The 26,511-nt window shown below is 41.7% G+C and overlaps 9 protein-coding genes and 2 non-coding genes across 11 annotated transcripts; 7 read left to right on the top strand and 4 right to left on the bottom strand.

Annotated features, from left to right (window-relative positions):
* Positions 1–695: 695 nt before the first annotated feature.
* On the bottom strand, positions 696–1,210 carry DL89DRAFT_266150 (uncharacterized protein). The gene is made up of 2 exons (XM_040886986.1): positions 1,020–1,210; positions 696–937 (listed from the first exon to the last, which is right to left on the bottom strand). Exons 1-2 carry the CDS (start codon positions 1,097–1,099, stop codon positions 790–792), a joined length of 228 nt encoding a protein of 75 aa, XP_040744646.1. The 5' UTR covers positions 1,100–1,210; the 3' UTR covers positions 696–789.
* Positions 1,211–1,218: 8 nt separating this feature from the next.
* Positions 1,219–3,379, top strand: DL89DRAFT_266149 (MFS general substrate transporter). The gene has a single exon (XM_040886985.1). It carries the CDS (start codon positions 1,553–1,555, stop codon positions 3,218–3,220), a length of 1,668 nt encoding a protein of 555 aa, XP_040744645.1. The 5' UTR covers positions 1,219–1,552; the 3' UTR covers positions 3,221–3,379.
* Positions 3,380–3,490: 111 nt separating this feature from the next.
* On the top strand, positions 3,491–3,572 carry DL89DRAFT_t54. The gene has a single exon. It is a non-coding gene; the product is annotated as a tRNA-Ser (tRNA).
* Positions 3,573–5,125: 1,553 nt separating this feature from the next.
* DL89DRAFT_t50 lies at positions 5,126–5,198 on the bottom strand. The gene has a single exon. It is a non-coding gene; the product is annotated as a tRNA-Lys (tRNA).
* A 258-nt stretch (positions 5,199–5,456) lies between these two features.
* DL89DRAFT_282609 (uncharacterized protein) lies at positions 5,457–5,896 on the bottom strand (the record flags this gene model as incomplete). Its single annotated transcript, XM_040889699.1, has 1 exon — positions 5,457–5,896. The coding sequence occupies exon 1, from the start codon at positions 5,877–5,879 to the stop codon at positions 5,457–5,459; it is 423 nt and encodes a 140-aa protein (XP_040744644.1). The 5' UTR covers positions 5,880–5,896.
* On the top strand, positions 5,862–6,402 carry DL89DRAFT_266145 (uncharacterized protein). The gene has a single exon (XM_040886984.1). It carries the CDS (start codon positions 5,941–5,943, stop codon positions 6,106–6,108), a length of 168 nt encoding a protein of 55 aa, XP_040744643.1. The 5' UTR covers positions 5,862–5,940; the 3' UTR covers positions 6,109–6,402.
* Positions 6,403–16,730: 10,328 nt separating this feature from the next.
* On the bottom strand, positions 16,731–17,192 carry DL89DRAFT_256187 (uncharacterized protein; the record flags this gene model as incomplete). Its single annotated transcript, XM_040885420.1, has 1 exon — positions 16,731–17,192. The coding sequence occupies one exon, from the start codon at positions 17,190–17,192 to the stop codon at positions 16,731–16,733; it is 462 nt and encodes a 153-aa protein (XP_040744642.1).
* A 988-nt stretch (positions 17,193–18,180) lies between these two features.
* DL89DRAFT_256186 (uncharacterized protein) lies at positions 18,181–19,374 on the top strand (the record flags this gene model as incomplete). The annotated part of the gene is made up of 1 exon (XM_040885419.1): positions 18,181–19,374. The coding sequence occupies one exon, from the start codon at positions 18,181–18,183 to the stop codon at positions 19,372–19,374; it is 1,194 nt and encodes a 397-aa protein (XP_040744641.1).
* A 392-nt stretch (positions 19,375–19,766) lies between these two features.
* On the top strand, positions 19,767–20,225 carry DL89DRAFT_256185 (uncharacterized protein; the record flags this gene model as incomplete). The annotated part of the gene is made up of 1 exon (XM_040885418.1): positions 19,767–20,225. One exon carries the CDS (start codon positions 19,767–19,769, stop codon positions 20,223–20,225), a length of 459 nt encoding a protein of 152 aa, XP_040744640.1.
* Positions 20,226–22,238: 2,013 nt separating this feature from the next.
* Positions 22,239–23,765, top strand: DL89DRAFT_313141 (uncharacterized protein; the record flags this gene model as incomplete). The annotated part of the gene is made up of 1 exon (XM_040891002.1): positions 22,239–23,765. The coding sequence occupies exon 1, from the start codon at positions 22,263–22,265 to the stop codon at positions 23,763–23,765; it is 1,503 nt and encodes a 500-aa protein (XP_040744639.1). The 5' UTR covers positions 22,239–22,262.
* Positions 23,766–24,716: 951 nt separating this feature from the next.
* DL89DRAFT_221721 (uncharacterized protein) lies at positions 24,717–25,277 on the top strand (the record flags this gene model as incomplete). The annotated part of the gene is made up of 2 exons (XM_040884533.1): positions 24,717–24,926; positions 25,029–25,277. The coding sequence occupies 2 exons, from the start codon at positions 24,717–24,719 to the stop codon at positions 25,275–25,277; spliced, it is 459 nt and encodes a 152-aa protein (XP_040744638.1).
* Between the last annotated feature and the right edge of the window lie 1,234 nt (positions 25,278–26,511).

Here is a 26,511-nt window from a genome sequence, read left to right as displayed (position 1 = left end):
TTGTGAAACAGCAGGTAAGTGAGGTGTGGAAAGGAGAAAAGTAAGCCTGCTGAGGGAAGGGGCACGTGGTGTTCTCAGCAGAGCCTTGCTTGTTGACAACATGAAGTGTGACGTCCAGAAGTCAGCAGCACATTTTTGTCTGCTAGCGCGAGCTGGAAATTTTTGTCCTTGGGCGCCATCGCCACTCGGATCCCAAAAAGGGCCGGATCTACCACACTCTTTCAGTGCAGGCCATTTGATCAATAGGGGCCTTCTGGATCCAAGAGACACACCGATCGCCTGAATACATAGGCAGCATACACATGTCTGCCCTCCAAACTGCGACGTACATCTCAGCATGAGACATGCAAGAACCTCGTCCCGCTCGCATTTGCAGTGATCAATCTCTCAGTGGCCGCATTGCCTTTTATGTGTTCGAACATGGCGCTGCCATTCCGACAATGGGTACGGGATTCTCATAGTGGCAAATACAGAAGCACGGGTTTCCAGCATCATTTTCGGCGATTGTGATGCTCTGTTTTTGCTGTCCCTTCTGTGGTAAAATGCCACCAAGAATCCGTTTCAGAAAAGCAAATAACAATTGGTGAAATACCCCTCCCTCCCTTGCGCGTAGCAGGTGTTTCGGCAGGAATGGTATAAATATCGATCGCTGACTGCTCACCCCCTCTGGTTTACTGCACGCCTGGCTCTGCCCATCCTCAAGGTCCAACCCTGCCCTTGATCACATACGCCTCCGTCTACATCTTAATAATTCTCGAAGACTCTCAAGAACAGCATGGCGTGTTCAGATCAGTCGAGTGGTGTGCACTGCTCCATGGCATGGTTTCCATACAGCTGCCCACATTGCTCCTTCCGGGCCACTTGCTTCAGCCATCTGATGCTACATCTGCGAGGCCACAGGCCAAAGCCTTGCCAGGACTCACGCGCGCAAATTAGCCTATAAATCTTCTTTGTGGATCAGTGATGCCATAGCGATGCATATGCTGCTGATGTTGGATGTATAGTGTCGGTCTGAGAACATAGAGGAAAACAGGTCCCTTGAGACGTATGCGAGTTCGTTTCCGCTCTCGGTAAAAACTGTCTGGAAAAGAGTCGACATTTCTCTGCCCCACGCATTTTTATGCAGAAATCACCAAAATAATTTTAGTCAGCATGCTGTCATTTTGTTTGGTGATGCCTCTGTTTTTTTTACTCAGGAGAGATATGCCAAAAGCGTCCTTTTCTTTAGATTTTTCCTATATTTTTCTCGGAGCTGCCGCTGGCTCCGAGTTCTGGGGTCATTACTAGTTTTGTACTCGCTGGCCTTCCTTTTCCACACGTCCGCAATTTTCAACACAATACACGTAATCATTCTAGAATATGTGAGCTTCCCTGCTAGTCGTCAAGGGTTGTCAAATTTGGACTCGCATGCTACAACCAGTATCAGGAAAGACTGGCGTATATATAGATGGGCTGGCAGACTAGCCACACTGCTTGCTGTGCAGACACCTTCTGTTGTTCACAAACCTATTTATACTACAACACTAATAGACTTTACTTTTTGTTTCCTACGATGACCTCCAAGCAGGAACTCGATCCCTCAATGTCGTCTGAGAAGCAAAGTACCATTGCTTCTGCTGCCGCATCTTTCAAGTCCGAGCGAGCCATCGAATCTGCCTCTGATAACCCTCCAGCCACTGCTGCTCTAATCGAGATGTCTACGTTCAAGCGCATTGTTGTTTTTGTGTCTTTGGCACTGACCATGCTGCTAGCCAGCCTGGATCTAACCATCGTCACCACAGCCATCCCCAAGATTGCCAACCAATTTGAAGCTCTGTCGGACGCAACGTGGATAGCAACAGCCTATTTCCTGACTACAACCGCACTGCAGCCATTGTATGGCCGTCTGAGCGATACATTTGGGCGTGTTCCAACGCTCATATTTTCTATCGTCATATTCATTGCCGGCAGTGCTGTGTGCGGGTGGGCAAACTCCATGGGCGTGCTGATTTTTGGGCGTGCCTTTCAGGGGATTGGTGGTGCCGGCCTGGTCGCACTGGTGTTCATTATTATTTCTGATGTGACTACCGAAGAGCAGCGACCGGCGTACTTGGGTGTGCTCGGTGCCGTGTGGTCACTTGCATCCGTGATTGGACCCGTGCTTGGCGGCGTGTTTTCCGACAAGGCAAGCTGGCGCTGGGCATTCCTCATTAACCTGCCCGTAGCTGGCGTAGTGCTGCTGATTGTGATTTTCCTGCTGCGGTTGCCGCAGCCTACAGGTTCGTTCATGTCCAAGCTGCGCAAGGTCGATTTCTTAGGCTCATTGGTCCTGATTGGATCGGTGGTCATGCTGATGCTGGCATTGACCTGGGGCGGCAAGAACTTCCCATGGAACTCAGCACGCGTTGTGTGTCTGCTGGTGTTTGGTGTGGTCGGGCTGGGCGTCTTCATGGTGATAGAGTGGAGAACTAAGGCCGATCCCATTGTGCCCATCCACCTGTTCCGTCACCGCAATATCAGTCTTTCTGTAATTGGCCAGTTCTTCATGGGTGTCGCCATGTTTTCACCCCTGTTCTTCATCCCCATCTGGTACACAATAGTCAAGAACTCGAGCGCCATCAGCTCAGGTCTCCACCTTTTGCCATATCTCCTCAGTCTATCGCTGATGTCGGTTGTCTCGGGATTCGTCGTAACAAAGTACGGCCGGTACCGTGCCATGGTGATCCTGGGAACCGCTGTGTTTGTGCTGGGAACAGGGCTTTTGATTCTGTTTGACGAGCAGACAAGCTCGGGTAAGCAAATCGGGTACATGCTGATAGCTGGCTTTGGCCTAGGCCTTAACATCCAGATCCTCCTCATCGTCGTGCAAGCCGCTGCACCCAAAGAATACATGGCCGCCACTACTACACTGTTCCTCTTCATGCGCGTGCTTGGCTCCAGCATCGGCATCGCTATCCTACAAAGCGTTTTGCAGAATGCCTTGAAGCCCAAGCTCACAGACCTTGTGGCCCAGAACCCGCAGTATACCTCGCAGATTCTGGCATCGGTCAACGACCAGGCAGCTATCTACCACTCAGGTCTACCGGATGATGTCCGCACAATGCTTGTGCACGCATATGTTTTGGCACTGAAAAAAGTCTTCATTGCAACTGTGCCGTTTGCCGCAGTATCATGGCTGTTGACATTGCCGCTGGAGCATATCCCTCTGACACCTGATATTAAAGTTGGTGTCACAGAGTAACAGTGGAATGAAACATGGAATAAAGGGGTTTAGAAAACCACTATATATCATTCCCTGATTATAAAACCAATTAAAATTTTTAATCCCAATATGTATATGAGCCTACTGACAACACCCTAGAGTGGGCATACACTACTAGCAGTCATTGCGAATGGTGAGAAGACAATGTAAACTCAAACGGGACTCTATCGATCTCATTTATCAATACATTATTTCTCCCAGGAAATCAGCAGTTGATTAGCTTGAAGTATTGGGTTGATCTGAATAGGCGTCAGTGTGTCCGAGTGGTTAAGGAGACAGACTCGAAATCTGTTGGGCTCTGCCCGCACAGGTTCAAATCCTGTCGCTGACGATTCTTTTGCTACTCCCCCTTTTTGATTGTGAATATTTAGCTGACTTGGTCATATATCTTGGTCGACTGGAGTTGGATACTTCGAGTTTCCTAATTGCATAGAAGTTATTGATATTTATCTCAGGAATATCTATTAATATTAGTTATAGCTCTATATGTGACTTTTTTTATATTAATACTATGAAGTAGTTTAGGTTTAGAAAGGAGGTCATTCACAATTACTAAACTGGGTAATAAATATTTTATCTTCTATAACTATATATTCTTTTATTATTTTTATACTTCTCTGAAACCCCCATCAGCATCCTGAAAAATTTCAGTTGATACATAATTAATAAGCTTCTACTGAGATAGAGGTTGGGTCACAAGAAATCAACTGAAATTTTTCAGGTTGCCAATAGGGGTTTTGGAGAAGTGCCCTTTGTTGCATTTTTGTTTATTAGTTAATCTAGCTACTTATATCTTTTTGGCCATTACAAAATATTCTGATTTTAAAAATATTTATCAACTACTAGTAAATGATTTATTATTTGTTAATTGGTTATTCTGATATAAGGGGGTTATACAGTGATACTTATCTGCCCATTAATTGTTTATGCATACTGTATCTAGTGGCAATTTTAGTGAAATAAAAATTTCACCCAAACTACCATTAGTATCTTAGAAAAGTTTCAGTGAACATAATTTCCTTGTAGTTGCTTAGCCACATCTATTGAGATATTGACTTTTATTACCCAATGATAATTAACCCTAAATATATAAAAAATTTTCTTTCTGGTTGAAATTATGTTCACTGAAACTTTTCCAAGGTGCTAATAGTAGTTTGGGTGAAATGGCAAAAAAAAAAATTTATATTTTTAAAATCAATTATACACACAAAAACATTCTGGACACAATAATTATAAATATCTATTCCAAACATATCTAGTTGTAAAAAATGGTTCCGAAAATGATTATTCAAATATCTAACTAAGTAAATTGCAAATATCTAAAATTACAAGTCCAGGAATGACCCCCTAAGATATTAAGTTTCTTTAAACTTTCTTTTTTGTGAATGGCCACCAAGCCCTTAGGTAATATCTAGAATGCTTATTGATATCAAAGTAATATATATGTGGCTATTAAGAGATAGATATCTAGTAACTAATTGCTTTAGCATATTATTGCTATAGATGTTTTTCTTTCTAGTAGAATGGCTAAAAATATACTGCATATTTTTTTTTAAAAATATCTTTACTAAATATATTTAGTAATAATTTGTTTTAATATGAAGTACTTACAAAACAGTTTACTAAAATTTATATGCCTAAGAGTGGCCGCCATTCTAATATTACTGGTTATTAGCTAAAAAAAAATAGTAATAATAGGAGGATAGTATGTAGTGGTAATTGGTGAGCAGATAAGCAGCTCTAAATTACCTCCCTTTTTTTCAAGAAAAAAAATCAAATTAGTAGACTTTAACAGCATAAGCTGATGCTATTGATGAGGTTATTCGCTCGCAGGCAAAAAAAATAGAAGTTTAACAACATTTGATTTCAAAATACAAAAAAGCAAGCCCGACGGGGGGGTCGAACCCCCAACCTTGAGATTAAGAGTCTCACGCTCTGCCGATTGAGCTAGCCGGGCATCTCTTCTTCGCTCCTCTTTGCGCAGTAATCTTTTTGCACTCTTTCGCCGCCGCAACGCACTGTTTGCCGCCCTGAGTACGCCCGGATTACGCCCTGAGTACGCCCAGCACCGCCCAGTACCGCTCAGTACCGCCCAGTACCGCCCAACAGCCACACCACCAACCGCAACTGCAACCGCCAGCGCCATAGCGCTTACCCGTTATGCATAAATTTCAAATTTCCCTGAATTATTTGGAATTTGTGAAGAAATGGCGAACTACGTTCCCCTCGTTGCCTCTGGCAACGCACCAAACCAACTCGCAACTGCGAATGACCTGGCTGCGACTAGCATTCCCACGATGCAACATCCCCACCATGGTGGAGCTGCTGCGCAAACGCCCCAAACGGCTGCCACGGCCAATGCAGTGGCGCCACGGCCAATGCAGTGGCGCCACGGCCTGCGGGATTCTCGCCAGATCTGCAACCAGTGCAGCTGCTGGCAGCAGTAGTGCCAGACGAAGAATAGGCAGCTCTTGGCATCACCAGCGGTGGCCATGGCAGCCATTTGGGGTGTTTGCACAGCAGCCCCACTATGGTGGGAGTGTTGCACCATGGGAATGCTGGTCACAGTCGGGTCATTTGCAGTTGCGAGTTGGGTTGGTGCATTGCCAGAGGCAATGAGGGGAATGTTGTTTGCCATTTCTTCACAAATTCCAAATAATTCAGGGAAATTTGAAATTTATGCATAACGGGTAAGCGCTATGGCGCTGGCGGTTGCAGTTGCGGTTGGTGGTGTGGCTGTTGGGTGGTACTGGGTGGTACTGGGCATACTCTGGGCATACTCAAGGCAGCAAACAGTGTGTTGCGGCGGCAAAAGAGTGCAAAAAGATTACTGTGCTAAGAGGAGTGAAGAAGAGATGCCCGGCTAGCTCATGGTGAAAGAGCGTTTATTTGTATCTTAGATGGAGGTCCTAAAGGAAAAGCCGCCAAATGCTGCTAAGATAATAAAGAGGTAATTTAAAGAGAGAAATCCATGCACTTGTGGTGATCACACCACAGTCACTCAAAGCCAATGCTTATGCGACTCAGCCGATCACAGATGATGAGACTGATTCATCACCCTAGGCGAGGCCACATAGTTAAGGCTATAAAATAGACACCGGATCACTCCAGGAGTGACCCGGGAGGAATCATCTCTTCTTGTTTAATAATATCAACTGTCCCTATCAATTGATTAGTGCCTGGGCGAGTAGACGAAGCTCGTGACCTTTAAATAGGGTCGCGACATTGGTAGCATCACCCAAGTCCCTTATTCTGTCCTCAGAACTATCGTCTACGTCCACTCCATTTTTCAGCACCATGAACAACAACGCTAATGCCAGTACCAACGCTAACCCGACCTCTGAGCAGCAGGAGGCCCAGTTCAACCAACTCCTGCAGCTGCTGAACGAGCATCCTGTCCTGGGCGATCGTCTCGTGGGCTATATCCAGCAGAGGATGGACAGCCAGAACCAACCAGGAGCAGTGACAGTCCATGCCAACGAAGCACCGAATATTGAACCATACGACATGGTGACGTCGAATGTTACCTTTAAGAATTGGGGAGATAAATGGTCAGCGTACATGGACACAATGCAATCTGGCACGTTGCCTCAAAAGGCGTTGTACTTACGAAATGCAGTAGTCGGACAGGCCAAGACGATGATCGACGCGCACTTAAGCCGACACCCGGGGCGGCAGGCTTTGATCATGGCCACACCGGCGTTCTTCATTGCAGAATTCGACTCAATGCTTTCGCGTCCTGACCACCTGTATGTCTTCCGACACCGCTTGATTGAGCTGAACCAGCGGGGTAAAACTCTACAGCAATATATCGCGGCAGAAGCAGAAATCGTAGGCGGCAGCGATATCGCAGACATTGAGCGAATTTCGTATTTCCTGCATGGGCTGAATCCTAGTCTCTATAAAGCGCTGGTTCGGAAAGCGCCTACTGAGTTTGTAGAAGCACTACGGCTAGTCAACAATGCCGATGTGTTAGAACAGACAGTAGCAGAGGCTACGGGGTTGCAGCCAGCAGCAACTGGCGTATCCAGTCTGCCAGCTCAACCAGAACCAATGGAAGTTTCTGCGGTATACACGAAGGGTAGCTCGATCATTTGGATCAAGGTCGGTTCCATCTCGGTACCCTTGGCCAAGGACCACCCCACATGTAAGCAATGGCTACGTGCACAACGCCGTTGCTTTGCTTGCGGTGATCCTGGTCATGTTTCGCAGAACTGCACCAAGAAGCCGGGAAAAGGTGCAGGGCAGCAGTGACGGATTCGCTGTTGCCCACACCAGAACTGCCAGCCCTGAACTTTGACTCTCGCGAGCCAGAGGGGGAAGGCAGGTCACCCGCAGATGATCTCGACGAACATGTTGATGACACTACATTTGATCCTGGAGGATCAGTCACCAGCGACGATGTGTTTGTCGATGCCTTCCAAGACTGGTCACATTTGGATCAGCCTTGGGATGAATCGGATGCCAGTAGCCCAAAACGTCGGTGTAAGTCATTGATTGATGATAAACCGACAAAAAAGGTGAAGATCGTGCAGTTATCCTCACTGCAGATCGGGTCAGGAACTAGACCACAGCTCATTGGCACGGTTCTCGGGCGCCCAGTCAGAGCGTTGCTGGACTCGGGTGCCACTACTTCATTTGTCAGCCGAAAGCTAGTATCAGACTTGGGCCTTAAAACAGTCCAGCAGTCTGGATATTCAGCTGCTTTGGCTGACGGTTCGGTGCGCCAGATCTCAGTCTCGGTGCACTTTGACCTCGTGGTGGGTGCATTATGTGTTCCGGTTACGGCATTTGTGCTGCCGTTGAATCGAACAGACATCATACTTGGCTACGACTGGTGGTTGGAAAACCGGTTAACTCCCGATTACCAGTCTAACCAGTGGATTCTAGAACACAATGGCTCACGCTCAGAGATCACGGTTACTACGGCGGTACCGGAATCAGTGATTAGCCTGAATGGCTTACACCGTATGGTTCGGGACCGGAAAATATTGGACGCATGGGTTGTGCTGTTGCGCCAACCAGCAAACCCAAATGGCGTAGAGGTGGTCTGCCAGGATCGAGAACTTGAGCAGACGATACAAGAGTTCGAGTCACTATTCGCGCCAGTGATAGAACTGCCACCTCACCGGTCGGTCGAGCATTCTATTCGGCTAGAGGATGGCCCACCGCATGCGCTTGCGTCGTATCGCATGGGCCGGAAGCAATTGTCGGAATTGAAGGCACAGCTCGACGACATGTTAGCACAAGGCTTGATTCGCCCGTCATCGTCACCATGGGCTCATCCAATAATCCTCGTTGGAAAAAAGGATGGCTCTACCCGCATGTGTGTCGACTACCGTTTATTGAACAAGCGGACGATCAAGGACAAGTATCCGTTACCACGGGTCGACGATTGTCTGGACCAGATTGGTACTGCATGTGTGTTCTCTTCGCTGGACCTCCGATCAGGGTATCATCAGATCAGAATGGCCAACGACGACATCGAGAAGACGGCATTCACCACACGCTATGGCGCGTATGAATTCTTGGTGATGCCATTTGGTTTGTGCAATGCTCCATCGACATTCCAACGGTTGATGAACATTGTACTTCAGCCATTTCTCGACAAGTTCGTCTTGGTATATCTGGATGATATTCTGATATACTCGGTGGATATGGAGACACATAGACAACATGTACGATTGGTCCTGGAGGCGCTGGGCAAGGCAGATCTGCACCTGAAGCCATCAAAGTGTACCTTTGCTGCCAAATCGGTACAGTTTCTGGGCCATATGGTGACTGACTGTGGGATTACGCCCTGTCAGGACAAGCTCGAAGCGGTTGAGAAATGGCCATTGCCGAATACAGCACGCGACGTACTGTCATTCCTGGGCCTTTGCTCATACTATCGTCGTTTCGTACCTGGATTTGCATCGATCGCTGCGCCGCTTTACCAACTGACCCACGAGCGGACCATGAAGGATGACGTCAACTGGTCTGCCAACGCACGGCTGGCTTTTGCAGCCCTTAAAAAGGCTGTGACAGCAGCACCCGTGCTGAAGGCGCCGGACTGGGACCGCCCATTTGTGATCGAGTCCGATGCAAGCTCTTTCGCGATTGGGGCTGTTCTAGCCCAGGCCTATGGCGACTTCCTACACCCGGTTGCATTTGCTAGTCGCTCCTTACGACCAGCTGAACGTAACTATTCGGCTCGAGAGCGCGAGATGCTAGGCATCGTCTATGCTTTCGAAACCTGGGAGTACATTGTACGCGGTTACGAGGTTACAGTCTATACTGACCATCAGTCCCTGATTGGTGTCTTCGCGGAGCAAAATCCCCATGGTCGCATAGCCCGCTGGCTAGAGCGCTGGATGAGCGTAGCACCCAAGGTCGTATACCTGAAGGGCCAGGCCAACGTGGTTGCTGACTCCTTATCCCGTCGGTTTGATCTCGCCACACTGGTGGCCACTACGAAGCAGGAATTAACACCTGTGGAGAAGTGGGAGCTGACAGCCCGAGCTCTGATACTGAAGCAACCACCGCCGGAGCAGGTGACTGAGCCAGAGGTCAACCGAGTACAACGTGCATTGCCCAATTTGCGACTGTCCAAGCAGAACGTGCTGCTTATCAAGAAGCATAGGACCTGGCTTCCCATCGTAGAGGGGGAAAGAGCGCGCATTGCGCTTGTCCAGGCCTATCACTTGGATTTCGCACATCTAGGTGTATCCTCAGTGTACGGCTTGATGCGTCTGCGGCATTGGTGGCTTCATATGCGCTCATATGTGGAAGACATCATTGCCCAATGTCCAGTATGTCAGGCAGCGACTGCTGGCAGAGATGACAAGTCAAAGGCCCCGATGAATGCGCTAGTGCTGCCGGCTGAGCTATTTGTTCGCTGGGGCATTGATTTCATTGGCATTATGCCCCGCACATTGTCAGGAAACGCTTGGATTTTACTGGCGATCGAGCACACATCAAACTGGATCGTGGCTAAAGCTACAAAGGATGCTACAGCTGAAACGGTTGCCGACTTCATCTACTGTGAGATCGCACTCCAGTACGGTGCCCCAGTAGAGATCCTGTCTGATCGTGGCTCTGCATTCCTTAGTGAGGTCACAAGTGCTTACCTTCGCCGCAACCATGTTCGTCACCTCAAGACATCATCCTACCACCCACAAACCAATGGCAAGACCGAACGTGCCAATGGTGTGGTAGGCCAGATGCTATCGAAACTTGCGTTCCATGCCAAGCACCGCTGGGATCAATATCTACCCCAGGCGGTGTGGGCAACAAGAGTTCGAATGCATGCTGTGACGAAGTTGTCCCCGTTCTTCATGTTGTTCGGAAAAGAACCAAGGCTACCACTGGATAGTATGCCACCGGTCTCTTGGAACAACAAGGACAACCGTGATGTCTATGCCCAAGAAGTCCTCCGCTTGAGCAAGGTCAATTCGACCCGCCATATCGCTCGCGAACGTCAATTTGCCGCCGCACACAGAATGAATGAGGTTTATTCTAAGGCGACAAAAACGGGGAAACCCTATGACGTTGGACATTGGGTCAAGGTGAAGAATATGGCCAAGAAGAAGTTGGACCCTCCATGGCTCGGCCCGTATATGGTGTGGGAACGTGCTCCGTTCAACACATATAAGCTTGTGACACCACAAGGACGCCGAGTTGCGGAACTGGTGCACCATGATCGTTTGAGCACGTGGACCACAGCGATGCCACCCAAGACCATGGTTACCAGGAAAGGGCTACCCCTTCTTAAAGAGGAGGATGATGTGGTGATCACACCACAGTCACTCAAAGCCAATGCTTATGCGACTCAGCCGATCACAGATGATGAGACTGATTCATCACCCTAGGCGAGGCCACATAGTTAAGGCTATAAAATAGACACCGGATCACTCCAGGAGTGACCCGGGAGGAATCATCTCTTCTTGTTTAATAATATCAACTGTCCCTATCAATTGATTAGTGCCTGGGCGAGTAGACGAAGCTCGTGACCTTTAAATAGGGTCGCGACACACTCAGAGGTTCTAAAATCCTAGTTACAGGGCTGCGATTGTCCATTATGGTGGTCTGCATGATTGGGGCGAGTTTTCTGATATTTGCGATCCGATATGGTCTTGATCGTGATCACCGAGATCAGATTGCCTTTGGCTTGTAATCGGAACCGCAAGTTTAAGCTGGTTGATATAGCTGTGAAGGAAGGAGTCGGGTGGGAGAAATGCAAGTGCATATTTGGTGAACTCTCCATTGTATGCACTGGTGAACTGGGCTGTAGACCACACGGTGTCTGTGTAGGCTTCGTCATGGCATACAATAGCCAGGAAGTAAATGAGCAGACTTGTTCCTAGCTCCCAGAGCTGTTGGAATTCTCAGGCTATGTGTGGTTTATCCCTGATCTGTGGCAGTGTAAATGCTATCCAACAGAGTGCTGGTGACACTAGCCAGTGTCCTGGGGAGATCTGTGTGGGTGGGAATGGGTAAGGGAGCCAATTTGGGGGGTGTAGTCTTATGATTGGCAATTCATAGATGTCCACATCTTGGATCCTGGTATTGTGGGCTCTTTCTATCAACTCAGCTACCTCAGCAAGGACATTTGGCACTAGGGCTTGGCCCACAGCTACATATTTGGGGAGAACCTGGTCCCAATAGTAGGCTGTGAGTGGGCATGCACCTGCCAGATACTGTGGGGTTTCTGTAGCTCCACAGTGGCACTGCTTTAGGGAATCTTGGTGGTATCAGTGGGGCAGGCAATCTATGTGGAGCCAGTGTAGTGTAGCATGGGCTTGTAGTAGGGCATTGACTCTGGCCACAATTGACCATGGCATTGTTTTGGGGATTTTTGGGAAGGCCAATGTGGGGACCTAGTATGTGGGTTCTGGGAATGGAATTGGGGAGTCTGTGCGTAGGAGGTGTTGGGTTGTGTGTGTGGTCCTGGACCACCAGCTGAAGTAGTGGTTGTGCTCTGGCTTTATTGGCTGGCTATTGACGAACAGGCTTGCCAGATATGGCTTTAACACTGCTGCCTAGGGGTTTGCTGTATGCTGCTCTTCCTGCTGCTGGATTTGCTGCTGGATTAGGCCCAAGTTTTCTGCGAGATCTGCTGCTGCTTGTCGTGCTTTGGCTGACAAGCCATAGTACTCAGACTTAAGCCATTTGGAGAATGACTCAATGATGCCTATTGAGAAAAGTGGAGGGGTTATTGGCATATTTGGCACTGCATAAGCATTCTGGTCATGAATCCATTTGTAGAACTTGTGGACCTAGTACCAGTAGGCACTCTGGATGGGGGCTATGCTAGTGCTGATGATTGGCATATTGGGGGTTATGCAGAGATACTGATCTGCCCATTAACTATTTATGCATGCTGGAACTATTGGCAATTTCAGTGAAATAAAAATTTCACCCAAACTGCCATCGGCATCTTGGAAAAGTTTCAGTGAACATAATTTCAACCAGAAAGAAAAACTTTGCATATTTGGGGTTAATTATTATTGGGCAATAAAAGTCAATATCTCAATAGATGTGGCTAAGCAACTACAAGGAAATTATGTTCACTGAAACTTTTCCAAGATGCTGATGGCGGTTTGGGTGAAATAGTAAAAAAAATATTTGTATTTTTAAAATCAATTATAAGCACAGAAACATTCTGGACACAATAATTAATATTAACCATAATAAAAATAATTAGTAGCAAAAAACTGTTCTGAAAATGATTAATCAAATATCTAAATAAGTAAATTGCAAATATCTAAAATTTACAAGTCCAGGAATGACCCCCATTGGCCAAGTTGCTATGTGCCATAGTGGGGTCTAGGCAGATCTGGATGTGTGATTTTGCATGCACAAATCACTTGTAGATCAATTGCTAGTATATTGGCCAGACCTTATCTTAAAGGTTGATATGGCAGTGTCTCTGGAGGAAAGGGTTCTGGAGGAAGCACCAGATGTGGTCATGCATTACCCTCAATGGCTTTGGTGCACCACTGTTACCCTGGAGATCAACTCGGTCATATTGCCAGTCTGACAGTAGTGGGGGTTATACAGAGATACTTATCTGCCCATTAACTATTTATGCATGCTGGAACTATTAGAAATTTCAGTGAAATAAAAATTTCACCCAAACCGCCATCGGCATCTTGGAAAAGTTTCAGTGAACATAATTTCAACCAGAAAGAAAAACTTTGCATATTTGGGGTTAATTATCATTGGGCAACAAAAGTCAATATCTCAATAGATGTGGCTAAGCAACCACAAGGAAATTATGTTCACTGAAACTTTTCCAAGATGCCGATGGCAGTTTGGGTGAAATGGCAAAAAAAATATTTGTATTTTTAAAATCAATTATACACACAAAAACATTCTGGACACAATAACAAATAATAACTATAGAAAAAATAATTAGTAGCAAAAAATAGTTCTGAAAACAATTATTCAAATATCTATCTAATAAAATTGCAAATAACTAAAATTTACAAGTCCAGGAATGACCCCCAGTATCTATGCCCAAACTGGAATTGTCTCTGGTATTAGCTGTGATATAGCTTGGGCATTGATAATGCACTCAAAAGCATCCATTGCTTGGCCTGCCTCTCATAGCATAACTGCTCAGTAAATAGCATAGAGGGATGTAAATCCTAGGCCCCCACTTTTTGCTGGTTGCGTAAGCAGAGTCTCATTGAGGTATGGTCAGGTACAGCCCCACAGAATGCCAGAGACCCACTGTTTCTGTTTCCCAATATCTTGCATCTGGAATGGGGTAAACTGAGTGGAAAAATGTAGAAGGGGGTGGGCAAATATGGTAATTGCAAAGGCATGGCCTCTAAGTATGGTATGTTTGTACAGCTTTTGCAGCTCTTACTGAGATGCATGATATGGAGCTGTTGACCAGATCCTATACCTCTAGGCCAATGCCCAGGTATGCTCCAAGGTAGCACACAGGGATGCCAATTGGTACTGGTTTGACTGGTAATTTGGCCAATGGGCTCTCAGCATCATAGCTGCTATGCCGAATTAGAATTGCCTCAGTCTTCTCAATGTTGAATAAGGCATTTGTGCCCTTGCAGTATCTGTCAAGAGCATACTGCAGTTTTTGGTAGTTGTGGGCATACTTGATAACAACTGCTATGTCATCCATATACATGGAGTATGAGAATAGTATTGGGCCTGATGCAAGGTTCAGTGTGGGGAAACATGTGTGTGGGATATGTTCATGCAGTGCATACCCTTGTTGAACACCATTTTGTACTGGAAATAGTGCTGACTCAATGCTGTTGATTATAACAGAGGAGGATGCAGTGCTGTACAGTGCCTTGATGAGGTTGGTGACCTTTTGAGGGAGCCTGTAGTTCTCACACAGTAGGCAGAAGAGAGTGACATGTGCCACATGGTCATATGCCTTAGCCTGGTCAAGGAACATAATGACTGCAGAGGGGTGCTCTTATCTCTTGAGATGGTGCATCACACACATTACATTATGGATAGCATCAGACATTCTGTAGCTAGGAACAATTGCTGTTTGCTCTGGTAAGATATGGTGCTGGACTGCATAGCCAATGCATTGGGCCAGTATACTTGTGATGACCTTGAGGTCAGAGTTCAAGAGAGAGATAGGCCTGTAGTACTGCAGGTCCAGTGGGTCCTTCTTCTTGAACAATATCACAATGCGGCCAGCAGTGAACTACTCAGTGACTAGGGATGCATCAGCCAAGATGCAGTTTGCAATGTACCACAGAGCTTCACATGCTTTAGCACACTTAATGTACAGCTCTACTGGTATGCCATTGGGCCCAGGAGCATGTTTGTGGCTTGCACTCTTGCATGCCTCAGTGACCTGTGCTAAGGTGATCAACTCACCCACCATTGCTGTTGCCTCTGCAATTTGTTTTGCTGGTCGAGCATCAACATATTGCTTATGTAGATCTAGCAGATGATCCACATCTTAGGCTGCTAGTTGGGTGCACTTGTACATGTCTATATAGAATTGTCTGGTAACTTCAGGGATCATAGTACAGTCCTCTACAATGTTACTAGTATTGGCATCCCATAGGGCAGTGATTGTTGTTGAGGATAGTGGGTTGATGGCATTTCTGGTGTGCTGGTAGTTCTATGTGTTTCGCCAATCTCCTTTATGAACCCAGGTGTTTTTGCAGCAGTCAGCAATATGGTCAGCTATGGTCACATATAGTGCCTTAGCCTCCTCTTCAATAGCTGCTATTTGGCTGTGAAGTGCCTTAGCCACTGTACTAGAGTTTGCCATATATGCCTAGTTTGCCAAGTTGGCAAATTGGCGAAACTTAGAGTGTATGCTACGGTGCTTGCCATGATCTCATTAGTAGTCCTCCTTGCGAAAGTGGTCAAGTATGTCAGCTAGGACTTGCATGTATGCTGGCAGTATCTCTCTGGGTATTTTAGGGATGTTGCTGAGGAACATGTCAAATTTCTTGTTGATGAACTCAATATTGGTATCAATATTGAGTTTGGCTGGGTCCAGATAGTATGGTCAGTGTGTGCGCTTAGGCTCAGGAGTCACAGAATCAATAGTGAGTATTATCATCTTATAATCTGCTACTAGTAGAGCAGTGATGTACTCTGTGTTCCATCGCAAAGCCTATTCAAGGGGTACCAGAAACAGATCTAGATGAGATATGTACCCACTATGATTGTGGAGGCCATTCACAAATAAGAAAGTTTAAAGAAACTTAATATCTTGTATCAGAATAACCAAGTATTAAATAACAAATCAATTACTAGTAGTTGAAAAATATTTTAAAAATCAGAATGTTTAGTGATGGCCAAAAAGATTTTAGCAACTAGATTAACTAATAAATAAAAATATAAGAACAGACGCTTCTCCGAAACCCCCTTCGGCATCCTGAAAAATTTCAGTTGATACACAATTAATATGCTTCTACTGAGATACAGGCTGCGTCCTGAGAAATCAACTGAAATTTTTCAGGATGCCGAAGGGGGTTTCGGAGAAGTTCAAAAAAAACAAAAGAACAAAAAGTTTTACAATTTCTAATTATTTTTTACTTAGTTTAGTGATTGTGAATGACCTCCTGTGGTTGTAGGTGAAGTCATTCACTAGTGGCCCAGTTGTGGCATTGGCAGGTGTTGCTGATATGCATTGGCACTAAAAGTCGAGGATGTCCACAGTACTATTGTAGAGGTTATATATGGGAATGATGTGGAAATTGCACTCATCATCATTGGCATGTAGGCAGTTTCTGTGTGTTGGGGCAATATTGAAATCACCACCAATAAGCAGTGTCCAGCCATGTTCCTAGAACATGCTGGCTGCAGTCGCTATGTGGAAGTGGAAGTCATCAGTTTCCTGTCCAAAAGGGCTATGTATGTTGATTAACTACAGGCGCAGTGAGGGGATAGTGAGGAATGTTGCTTATGGTGATGAGAATGGTGTCTGCAGCTCTACAGCACCAAGTGCTTTGGCTGTCAGAATGACTGTGTCATAGTAGGCAGGGCGACCATCAGATCATGTAGTAGTGGGGGCAGGTGCTGAGCAGACAAAGCTATTGAATGCTCCCTGTAGGCATGTAGATGGGTCAGCTGCACCTTGGAACTCCTGGATGAACACAATGTTCACAGTATTGTCTTTTGCGAGTTGTTCAAACTCTAGCAATTTCTGCTCATTACTCATTGCACCTTGTATATTTGCTGAGGCAATACAGAGGCGTGGGAGGGAGAGTGGGTGGAGGGATGGTGGTTCAGGGACTGGTAGTTCAGCCCAGGCTGGTGGATCTGGGTGTGGTAAGTCAGTGCCCAAAGGCTCCTGTTCTTGTGGATCCTCATTGTCACTGTCATTATGTTTATCAGGCACAAAAGCAGCGGCAAGGATATTTGGGGGTGGTGGTGGGCCTCTGGCTAATGGGGCATCAGCCATAGAGCCCATTGAAGGTCGTAAAGAGGTGGGTCGTTTGCCAATGGTCTCTAACATATCTTCTCAAATTTCTTGAGCTGACATTCAGAAACAGTTCCGGTTGTTAGCAGTTTGGTGCTAGTGTTCTAGTGAGCACTTGCAGCGCCCTGCTTGTCCAACTGTGGGGATGTGTGGTGGGCCTTTTTTGTATGGGATTGCAGTCTGCGGCTTAGTGGAGCATCAGAGGAATCAGATGCACTGTCCTCTATGGAGGTCATTCACAATCACTAAACTAAGTAAAAAATAATTAGAAGTTGTAAAACTTTTTGTTCTTTTGTTTTTTTTGAACTGCTCCGAAACCCCCTTCGGCATCCTGAAAAATTTCAGTTGATTTCTTGTGACCCAGCCTGTATCTCAGTAGAAGCATATTAATTGTGTATCAACTGAAATTTTTCAGGATGCTGAAGGGGGTTTCAGAGAAGTGTCTATTCTTATATTTTTATTTATTAATTAATCTAGTTGCTAAAATCTTTTTGGCCATCACTAAACATTCTGATTTTTAAAATATTTTTCAACTGCTAGTAATTGATTTGTTATTTAATACTTGGTTATTCTGGAGATCAGTCAGAAATGGTTAGCTATTTAATAATTATTAGTATTTTTATTGTTTTCTTGTTCTGATGCCAAATATGGTGCTTCTACGAAACCCCCTTCGGCATCCTGAAAAATTTCAGTTGATACACAATTAATATGCTTCTACTGAGATACAGGCTGCATCCCGAGAAATCAACTGAAATTTTTCAGGATGCCGAAGGGGGTTTCGTAGAAGCACCATATTTGGCATCTTTGTTTATTTGTTAATCTAGTTGCTTGAATCTTTTTGGCCAGTGGTAAACATTCTGTATTTTAAAATATTTATCTACTGCTAGTAATTGATTTATTATTTGTTAATTGGTTATTCTGATAATAGATATTTAGTTTCTTTAAACTTTTATATTTATGAATGGCCTCCTTAAGAGTACATCTTAACTCCCTTTTGGGACTTGAGTTGAAGAATAGAGATAATATGCCTGATATATCTGATGCAAGATATACTAGTAATGGCATTGAACAGCAAGGATTTGTTCAGCAATCTGACATCTTTATGGATTCATGTGTTGTTGAGATTCCTGACTCATATACTCTAATGGATCAACTTCACAATATTACTCCTTTTGATAGATTGCATAGAGTATTTGGTGATGGTTATAGTTTTAAATATATAAGATGCAGCACAAGTGTGACAAATGGTAACGTCTCTGTGTATAAAGTATCTGCTCCAAATGTTGCAATAGCTGATCCTGCACTAACTGATATCTTTCTTAGGATGCATCAAGAACATGTATTTCTTCAAAACTATGATATTACAATGGATTGTCTATATATTTCTTCTAGAGCTATTGTTAAGGAATTTCTTCTTGATAATGGAATCAGTAGCAAAGATATTCTTGATGATGAAAATAAAGTTGGAGCAAACTGTATTAGCTGGTTTACTGATGAAGATGAGATAAGAATAAGGAACAAGTTGTATAATAAATTTGTTCAACTCTTAGAAAGTGGTGAAGTTCGTAATCAAATTACTTCTAAGCTATCAGAGCTAGTGATGCCAACTTCTCAACAGTTTGGTGAAACACTTGTTGCGTGTAGGAATGAAGGATTAATGAGACTTGAGCTTACTGTTCACTCTCCTGAGTTGAAGGAAGTAGAATGGAACACAAACTTAATTGTCAATACTCTTGAGTTTCTTCATAACTGCAGGACATTTGCAACATCTTATGAAAAGCAATGGATGGCACTAGTTGATCAGATTCATAACAAACATATGTTGTGTATTTACTTCCATAAAGAACATTCTCTTGGTTACTGCCATTGGTTCAATAAAACAACTAAGAAGAAACAAGGAATAGCTAAAAAGTTGAAAAAGAATGAGGATATGATGACTGTTGTTTCTAATCTTACATTCAATGGACACCCAACTGTTCTTCTTACATATGCTACTAGTAGTGGTCCTCTTGAATCTGAAGTTGTTCTGAGAAGAGATATCACAAACATCACTATTGTTCCTAGTCAGAGAAACTCCTTCTGGCCAGTTGCTTCAAGAGAAAGACAACAACATACATTTGCTGAAATGGGACTTATTAACTATCGTGGAATACATATTGGGGGTTATACAGAGACACTTATCTGCCCATTAACTATTTATGCATGCTGGAACTATTAGCAATTTCAGTGAAATAAAAATTTCACCCAAACCGCCATCGGCATCTTGGAAAAGTTTCAGTGAACATAATTTCCTTGTGGTTGCTTAGCCACATCTATTGAGATATTGACTTTTGTTGCCCAATGATAATTAACCCCAAATATGCAAAGTTTTTCTTTCTGGTTGAAATTATGTTCACTGAAACTTTTCCAAGATGCCGATGGCGGTTTGGGTGAAATGGCAAAAAAAATATTTGTATTTTTAAAATCAATTATACACACAAAAACATTCTGGACACAATAACAAATAATAACTATAGAAAAAATAATTAGTAGCAAAAAATAGTTCTGAAAACGATTATTCAAATATCTATCTAACAAAATTGCAAATAACTAAAATTTACAAGTCCAGGAATGACCCCCATTGATTGGTTAACAGCTCAGCAAGCAAGAGAGAAAGTTAGGCTTTCAACTCTCTCAATTGTTAGTGATAATACTGATGGTTTAGGAATAGATGACCTTCTTGCAGATATTAGCAATATTGAACTTGATGATCTAGAACCTACATATTTAAGAGAAAATACTGATCTCAAGCCAGCTAGATATAAAGTTGCTTACAACATACTTCATGTTGGTGATGAGTTCTTAGTTAGTTATTACTTCCTATATACTTTTAGAGGATTACCTTTCTACTATCTAGATATTTCTATGATTCACAATGAAATAGTTAGCAGCACTCATACACTTATCAAAGTACTGGTAAGTAGTCCATTTGGTGAATGTATTGCTTCTGTTATTGGCCAACCAAATCAAGAAGTGGTGCTTAAAGTAACTAGAATTCATAATCGTATTATCCATACTGAGAGGATCTAGTTTTAAAATGGGCAGTTGGCAACCATTACTTCCATATCTGCATAACTGTAGTTGCATACATCAAACATATGCTTAATACTAACACCCCTATCTTCTGAAACATTCTTAATCCATTCTCTGATATACACTGTTAATTTTCTGCTCATATTGAAATTTCTGCTAAGTAGTTGGACTAGCTTTTCTCTCTCTTCCTCATCTAGCTCAGAAAGTTGAGTGTTGAAGAACTTATAGAATGGGCCCATTATAATAAATGACAACTTTTAAATTTATTAGTACATCGCACAGATGAATCATCAATTACAAGAACTCAGAGAAAAGGAATATCATAAGCTCTACACAAATAAGTGGAAATTTCTGAATGATGACTGGGTAGTTTTTAAGCATACAAAATATCACAGAAGTGAAGTTCGTGAAGTAAGAGAAATCAAACTTATAAAAGATACACTTCATAAACATCTAGGGATGATTCCTGTTTTCTTCTTTCTGAATGTTTTGTTTGGCTGCACTCATTATCCATGTCCTTACAGAAGTATAGAAAAAGGATTGCTTATCTTATACCAACTTGTAGAAGGATTGTCAATCAATGAAATGGAAAGATTCCTTCCAAGAAGTAGCTATCAAGTTATTCACAATATGTTCTACATTTCAGAAATGCAAGATTTGAATAAGAAGCTGACATTCTATCTGCAAACAATAGAGGCCATTCATAAATATAAAAGTTTAAAGAAACTAAATATCTATTATCAGAATAACTAATTAATAAATAATAAATCAATTACTAGCAGTAGATAAATATTTTAAAATACAGAATGTTTAGCAATGGCCAAAAAGATTCTAGCAACTAAATTAACAAATAAACAAAGATGCCAAATATGGTGCTTCTACGAAACCCCCTTCGGCATCCTGAAAAATTTCAGTTGATACACAATTAATATGCTTCTACTGAGATAGAGGCTGCGTCCCGAGAAATCAACTGAAATTTTTCAGGATGCCGAAGGGGGTTTCGTAGAAGCACCATATTTGGCATCTGAACAAGAAAACAATAAAAATATTAATAATTATTAAATAGCTAACCATTTCTGACTGATCTCCTTATAGAATTAGATTTAATCAAAAGGTTCCATTTTAAAACATCATGTTCAAGTCATCAAGTCATTATCATCCTATTTATAACTATTTATCTAATACCAAGTAATCATATATATCATCAATTTTAAAAAGAATCAAACTATGCCATTTTAAAAAATCATAATAAATTCATCAAGTTGTTAGAATCCCATCTGTAATTAATAGATATGCACCAAGCAAATATATATAGAATCAATTTTAGAAAGAATCAAACTGTGCCATTTTAAAACATCAAATTCAAGTCATCAAGTCATTAGTACTCCATCTGTAATTAATCAATATGCACCAAGCAATCATATGTGTCATCAATTTTAGATTGAAGGAATTGATTTTGAATTTCAACAATAGATGCTTCTAACTCTGCTTTTTGGGGCAAAGTATGGAGATCAGTCAGAAATGGTTAGCTATTTAATAATTATTAATATTTTTATTGTTTTCTTGTTCTGATGCCAAATATGGTGCTTCTACAAACCCCCTTCGGCATCCTGAAAAATTTCAGTTGATTTCTCGGGACGCAGCCTCTATCTCAGTAGAAGCATATTAATTGTGTATCAACTGAAATTTTTCAGGATGCCGAAGGGGGTTTTGTAGAAGCACCATATTTGGCATCTTTGTTTGTTTGTTAATCTAGTTGCTAGAATCTTTTTGGCCATTGCTAAACATTCTGTATTTTAAAATATTTATCTACTGCTAGTAATTGATTTATTATTTGTTAATTGGTTATTCTGATAATAGATATTTAGTTTCTTTAAACTTTTATATTTATGAATGGCCTCCTTAAGAGTACATCTTAACTCCCTTTTGGGACTTGAGTTGAAGAATAGAGATAATATGCCTGATATATCTGATGCAAGATATACTAGTAATGGCATTGAATAGCAAGGATTTATTCAGCATTCTGATATCTTTATGGATTCATGTGTTGTTGAGATACCTGAATCATATGCTCTTATAGATCAGATTAACAATATTACTCCTTTTGATAGATTGCATAGAGTTTTTGGTGATGGATACAGATTTAAGTATATGAAGTGCATGGTAAGTGTGAGAAATGGTAAAGTCTCTGTTTACAAAGTATCTGCTCCAAATGTTGCAATAGCTGATCCTGCACTAACTGATATCTTTCTTAGGATGCATCAGGAATATGTATTTCTTCTGAACTATGATATTACAATGGATTGTCTAAACATATCTTCTAGGGCTGTGATTAAGGAATTTCTTCTTGATAATGGAATCAGTAGCAATGATATTCTTGATGATGAAGATAAAGTTGGAGCAAACTGTATTAGCTGGTTTACTGATGAAGATGAAATAAGAATTAGGAACAAGTTGTACAATAAATTTGTTCAACTTCTAGAAAGTGGTGAGGTTCGCAATCAACTTACTTCTAAGCTATCAGAGCTAGTGATGCCAACTTCTCAGCAATTTGGTGAAACACTTGTTGCTTGTAGGAATGAAGGATTAATGAGGCTTGAGCTTACTGTTCACTCTCCTGAGTTGAAAGAAGTAGAATGGAACACAAACTTAATTGCTAGTACACTAGAGTTTCTTAGTGATTGTAGGACATTTGCAACATCTTATGAAAAGCAATGGATGGCACTAGTTGATCAGATTCATAACAAACATACATTGTGTATTTACTTTCATAAAGAACATGCTCTTGCTTATTGCCATTGGTTCAATAGGACAACTAAGAAGAAACAAGGAATAGCTAAAAAGTTGAAAGAGAATGAAGATATGATGACTGTTGTTTCTAACCTCTCTTTTAATGGGCACCCAACTCTTCTTCTTACATATGCTACCAGTAGTGGTCCTCTTGAATCTGAAGTTGTTCTGAGAAGAGATATCACAAACATCACTATTGTTCCTAGTCAGAAAAATTCTTTCTGGCCTGTTGTTTCAAGAGAAAGGCAACAACACACATTTGCTGAAATGGGACTTGTTAACTATCGTGGAATGCATATTGATTGGTTAACAGCTCAGCAAGCAAGAGAGAAAGTTTGTCTCTCAACTCTCTCAAGTGTTAGTGAGGATACCGATGACCTAGGAATAGATAATCTTATTGCTGATATTAGCAACATTGAACTTGATGATCTAGAACCCACATATATAAGAGAAAATACTGATCTTAGGCCAGCTAGATATAAAGTTGCTTATAACATACTTCATGTTGGAGATGAGTTCCTAGTTAGTCATTATTTCTTATATACTTTTAGAGGGTTGCTATTCTATTATCTAGATATCTATATGATTCACAATGAAGTAGTTAGCAGTACTCACACTCATATCAAAATACAAGCAAGTAGTCCATTTGGAGAATATATTGCTTCTATTATTGGTGAACCAAGTCAAGAAGTGGTACTTAAAGTAACTAGAATTCATAATCGTATTATCCATACTGAGAGGATCTAGTTTTAAAATGGGCAGTTAGCAACCATTACCTCCATATCTGCACAACTGTAGTTGCATACATCAAACACATGCTTAATACTAACACCCCTATCTTCTGAAACATTCCTGATCCAAGCTCTGATATATACTGTTAATTTTCTGCTCATATTGAAATTTTTGCTAAGTAGTTGGACTAGCTTTTCTCTCTCTTCCTCATCTAGCTCAGCAAGTCGAGTGTTGAAGAATTTGTAGAATGGGCCCATTGCAATAAATGACAACTTTTAAATTTATGAGTGCCTCACAATGATGAATCATCAATTACAAGAACTCAGAGAAAAGGAGTATCACAAACTGTACACAAACAAATGGAAGTTTCTGAATGATGACTGGGTAATTCTAAAACATACAAAATATCACAGAAGTGAAGTTCGTGAAGTAAGAGAAATTAAACTTATCAAGGACACACTTCTTAAACATCTAGGGATGATTCCTGTTTTCTTCTTTCTGAATGTTTTGTTTGGTTGCACTCATTATCCATGTCCTTACAGAAGTGTAGAGAAAGGACTGCTCATCATATACCAACTTATAGAAGGGTTATCTATCAATGAAATGGAAAGATTCATTCCTAGGAGTAGCTATCAAGCTATTCACAATATGTTCTATATTTCTGAAATGAAAGATTTGAATAAGAAGCTAACATACTATCTGCAAACAATGTTTTCAACTCCAGAACTACGAGTCTTTGCAGCAAAGATACAGAATCCTCAAGGGTTTAAACATGTTACACTAATGTTAGATGGCCATGACTCAAGAGCACTACACAATGGAGCATACAAACCAGATCTCTATTTATTCAAATTGAAAAAATCAGGATATCGCACACAACTATGCATTGATGTGAATGGAATGGTTCTACTTGTTTCACCAACTGAAGACTGTAGAGATCACCCAGACTCAAGAATGATTAAGAACATGGGGTTGCTGAAGAATATATCACCTATTGATTGTATTGTGCTTGATGGTGGTTATCCACAAAGTATTTTGGAAGAGATGACTGAGGAAGAAGAGCAGGATACTTTTGGACTGCACAACTTTTGTTTACCAGTAAGAAAGCAGAGAGGAACAAGCTTATCAGAAACAGAAGCTGAATATAATTCCCATCTTGGATCATTCCATTCAATGGTAGAAAATACATTTGGAGAACTAGGCAATACATTCAAAAGGCTGTCAAACAGGGAGATTGTTAGAGTAAAGAATAGGAATGTTTACAATGTGCAAATGAAGTTATGCTGCTTACTCTATAATATGAAGAAGATACTAGCAAACAGTGATGTACATATTGATCATCATCACTCATTCTGGGTTATGAGCAACTTTGATTACCCTGATACACATGATAAGTCAACACAAGTGGAACCAATACATACTTTGCCCCAAAAAGCAGAGTTAGAAGCATCTATTGTTGAAATTCAAAATCGATTCCTTCAATCTAAAATTGATGATACATATGATTGCTTGGTGCATATTGATTAATTACAGATGGAGTACTAATGACTTGATGACTTGAATTTGATGTTTTAAAATAGCACAGCTTGATTCTTTCTAAAATTGATGACACATATGATTGCTTGGTGCATATCTATTAATTACAGATGGGATTCTAACAACTTGATGAATTTATTATGATTTTTTAAAATGGTATAGTTTGATACTTTCTAAAATTGATGAGTTATATGATTGCTTGGTATTAGATAAATAGTTATAAATAGGATGATAACGACTTGATGACTTGAACATGATGTTTTAAAATGGCAGCTTTTGAATAAATCTAATTCTATAAGGAGATCAGTCAGAAATGGTTAGCTATTTAATAATTATTAATATTTTTATTGTTTTCTTGTTCTGATGCCAAATATGGTGCTTCTACGAAACCCCCTTCGGCATCCTGAAAAATTTCAGTTGATACACAATTAATATGCTTCTACTGAGATACAGGCTGCGTCCCGAGAAATCAACTGAAATTTTTCAGGATGCTGAAGGGGGTTTCGTAGAAGCACCATATTTGGCATCTTTGTTTATTTGTTAATCTAGTTGCTTAAATCTTTTTGGCCAGTGGTAAACATTCTGTATTTTAAAATATTTATCTACTGCTAGTAATTGATTTATTATTTGTTAATTAGTTATTCTAATAATAGGTATTTAGTTTCTTTAAACTTTTATATTTATGAATGGCCTCCTTAAGAGTACATCTTAACTCCCTTTTGGGACTTGAGTTGAAGAATAGAGATAATATGCCTGATATATCTGATGCAAGATATACTAGTAATGGCATTGAACAGCAAGGATTTGTTCAGCAATCTGATATCTTTATGGATTCATGTGTTGTTGAGATTCCTGACTCATATACTCTAATGGATCAACTTCACAATATTACTCCTTTTGATAGATTGCATAGAGTTTTTGGTGATGGATACAGATTTAAGTATGGGGGTCATTCCTGGACTTGTAAATTTTAGTTATTTGCAATTTTGTTAGATAGATATTTGAATAATCGTTTTCAGAACTATTTTTTGCTACTAATTATTTTTTCTATAGTTATTATTTGTTATTGTGTCCAGAATGTTTTTGTGTGTATAATTGATTTTAAAAATACAAATATTTTTTTTGCCATTTCACCCAAACCGCCATCGGCATCTTGGAAAAGTTTCAGTGAACATAATTTCCTTGTGGTTGCTTAGCCACATCTATTGAGATATTGACTTTTGTT

This window comes from Linderina pennispora, assembly GCF_002104995.1.
Source record: "Linderina pennispora strain ATCC 12442 chromosome Unknown DL89scaffold_4, whole genome shotgun sequence".
NCBI classification, from domain to species: domain Eukaryota; kingdom Fungi; phylum Kickxellomycota; class Kickxellomycetes; order Kickxellales; family Kickxellaceae; genus Linderina; species Linderina pennispora.
The sequence above is the reverse complement of the archived record's forward strand: the minus strand, read 5'-3'. Positions and strand labels throughout refer to the sequence as shown.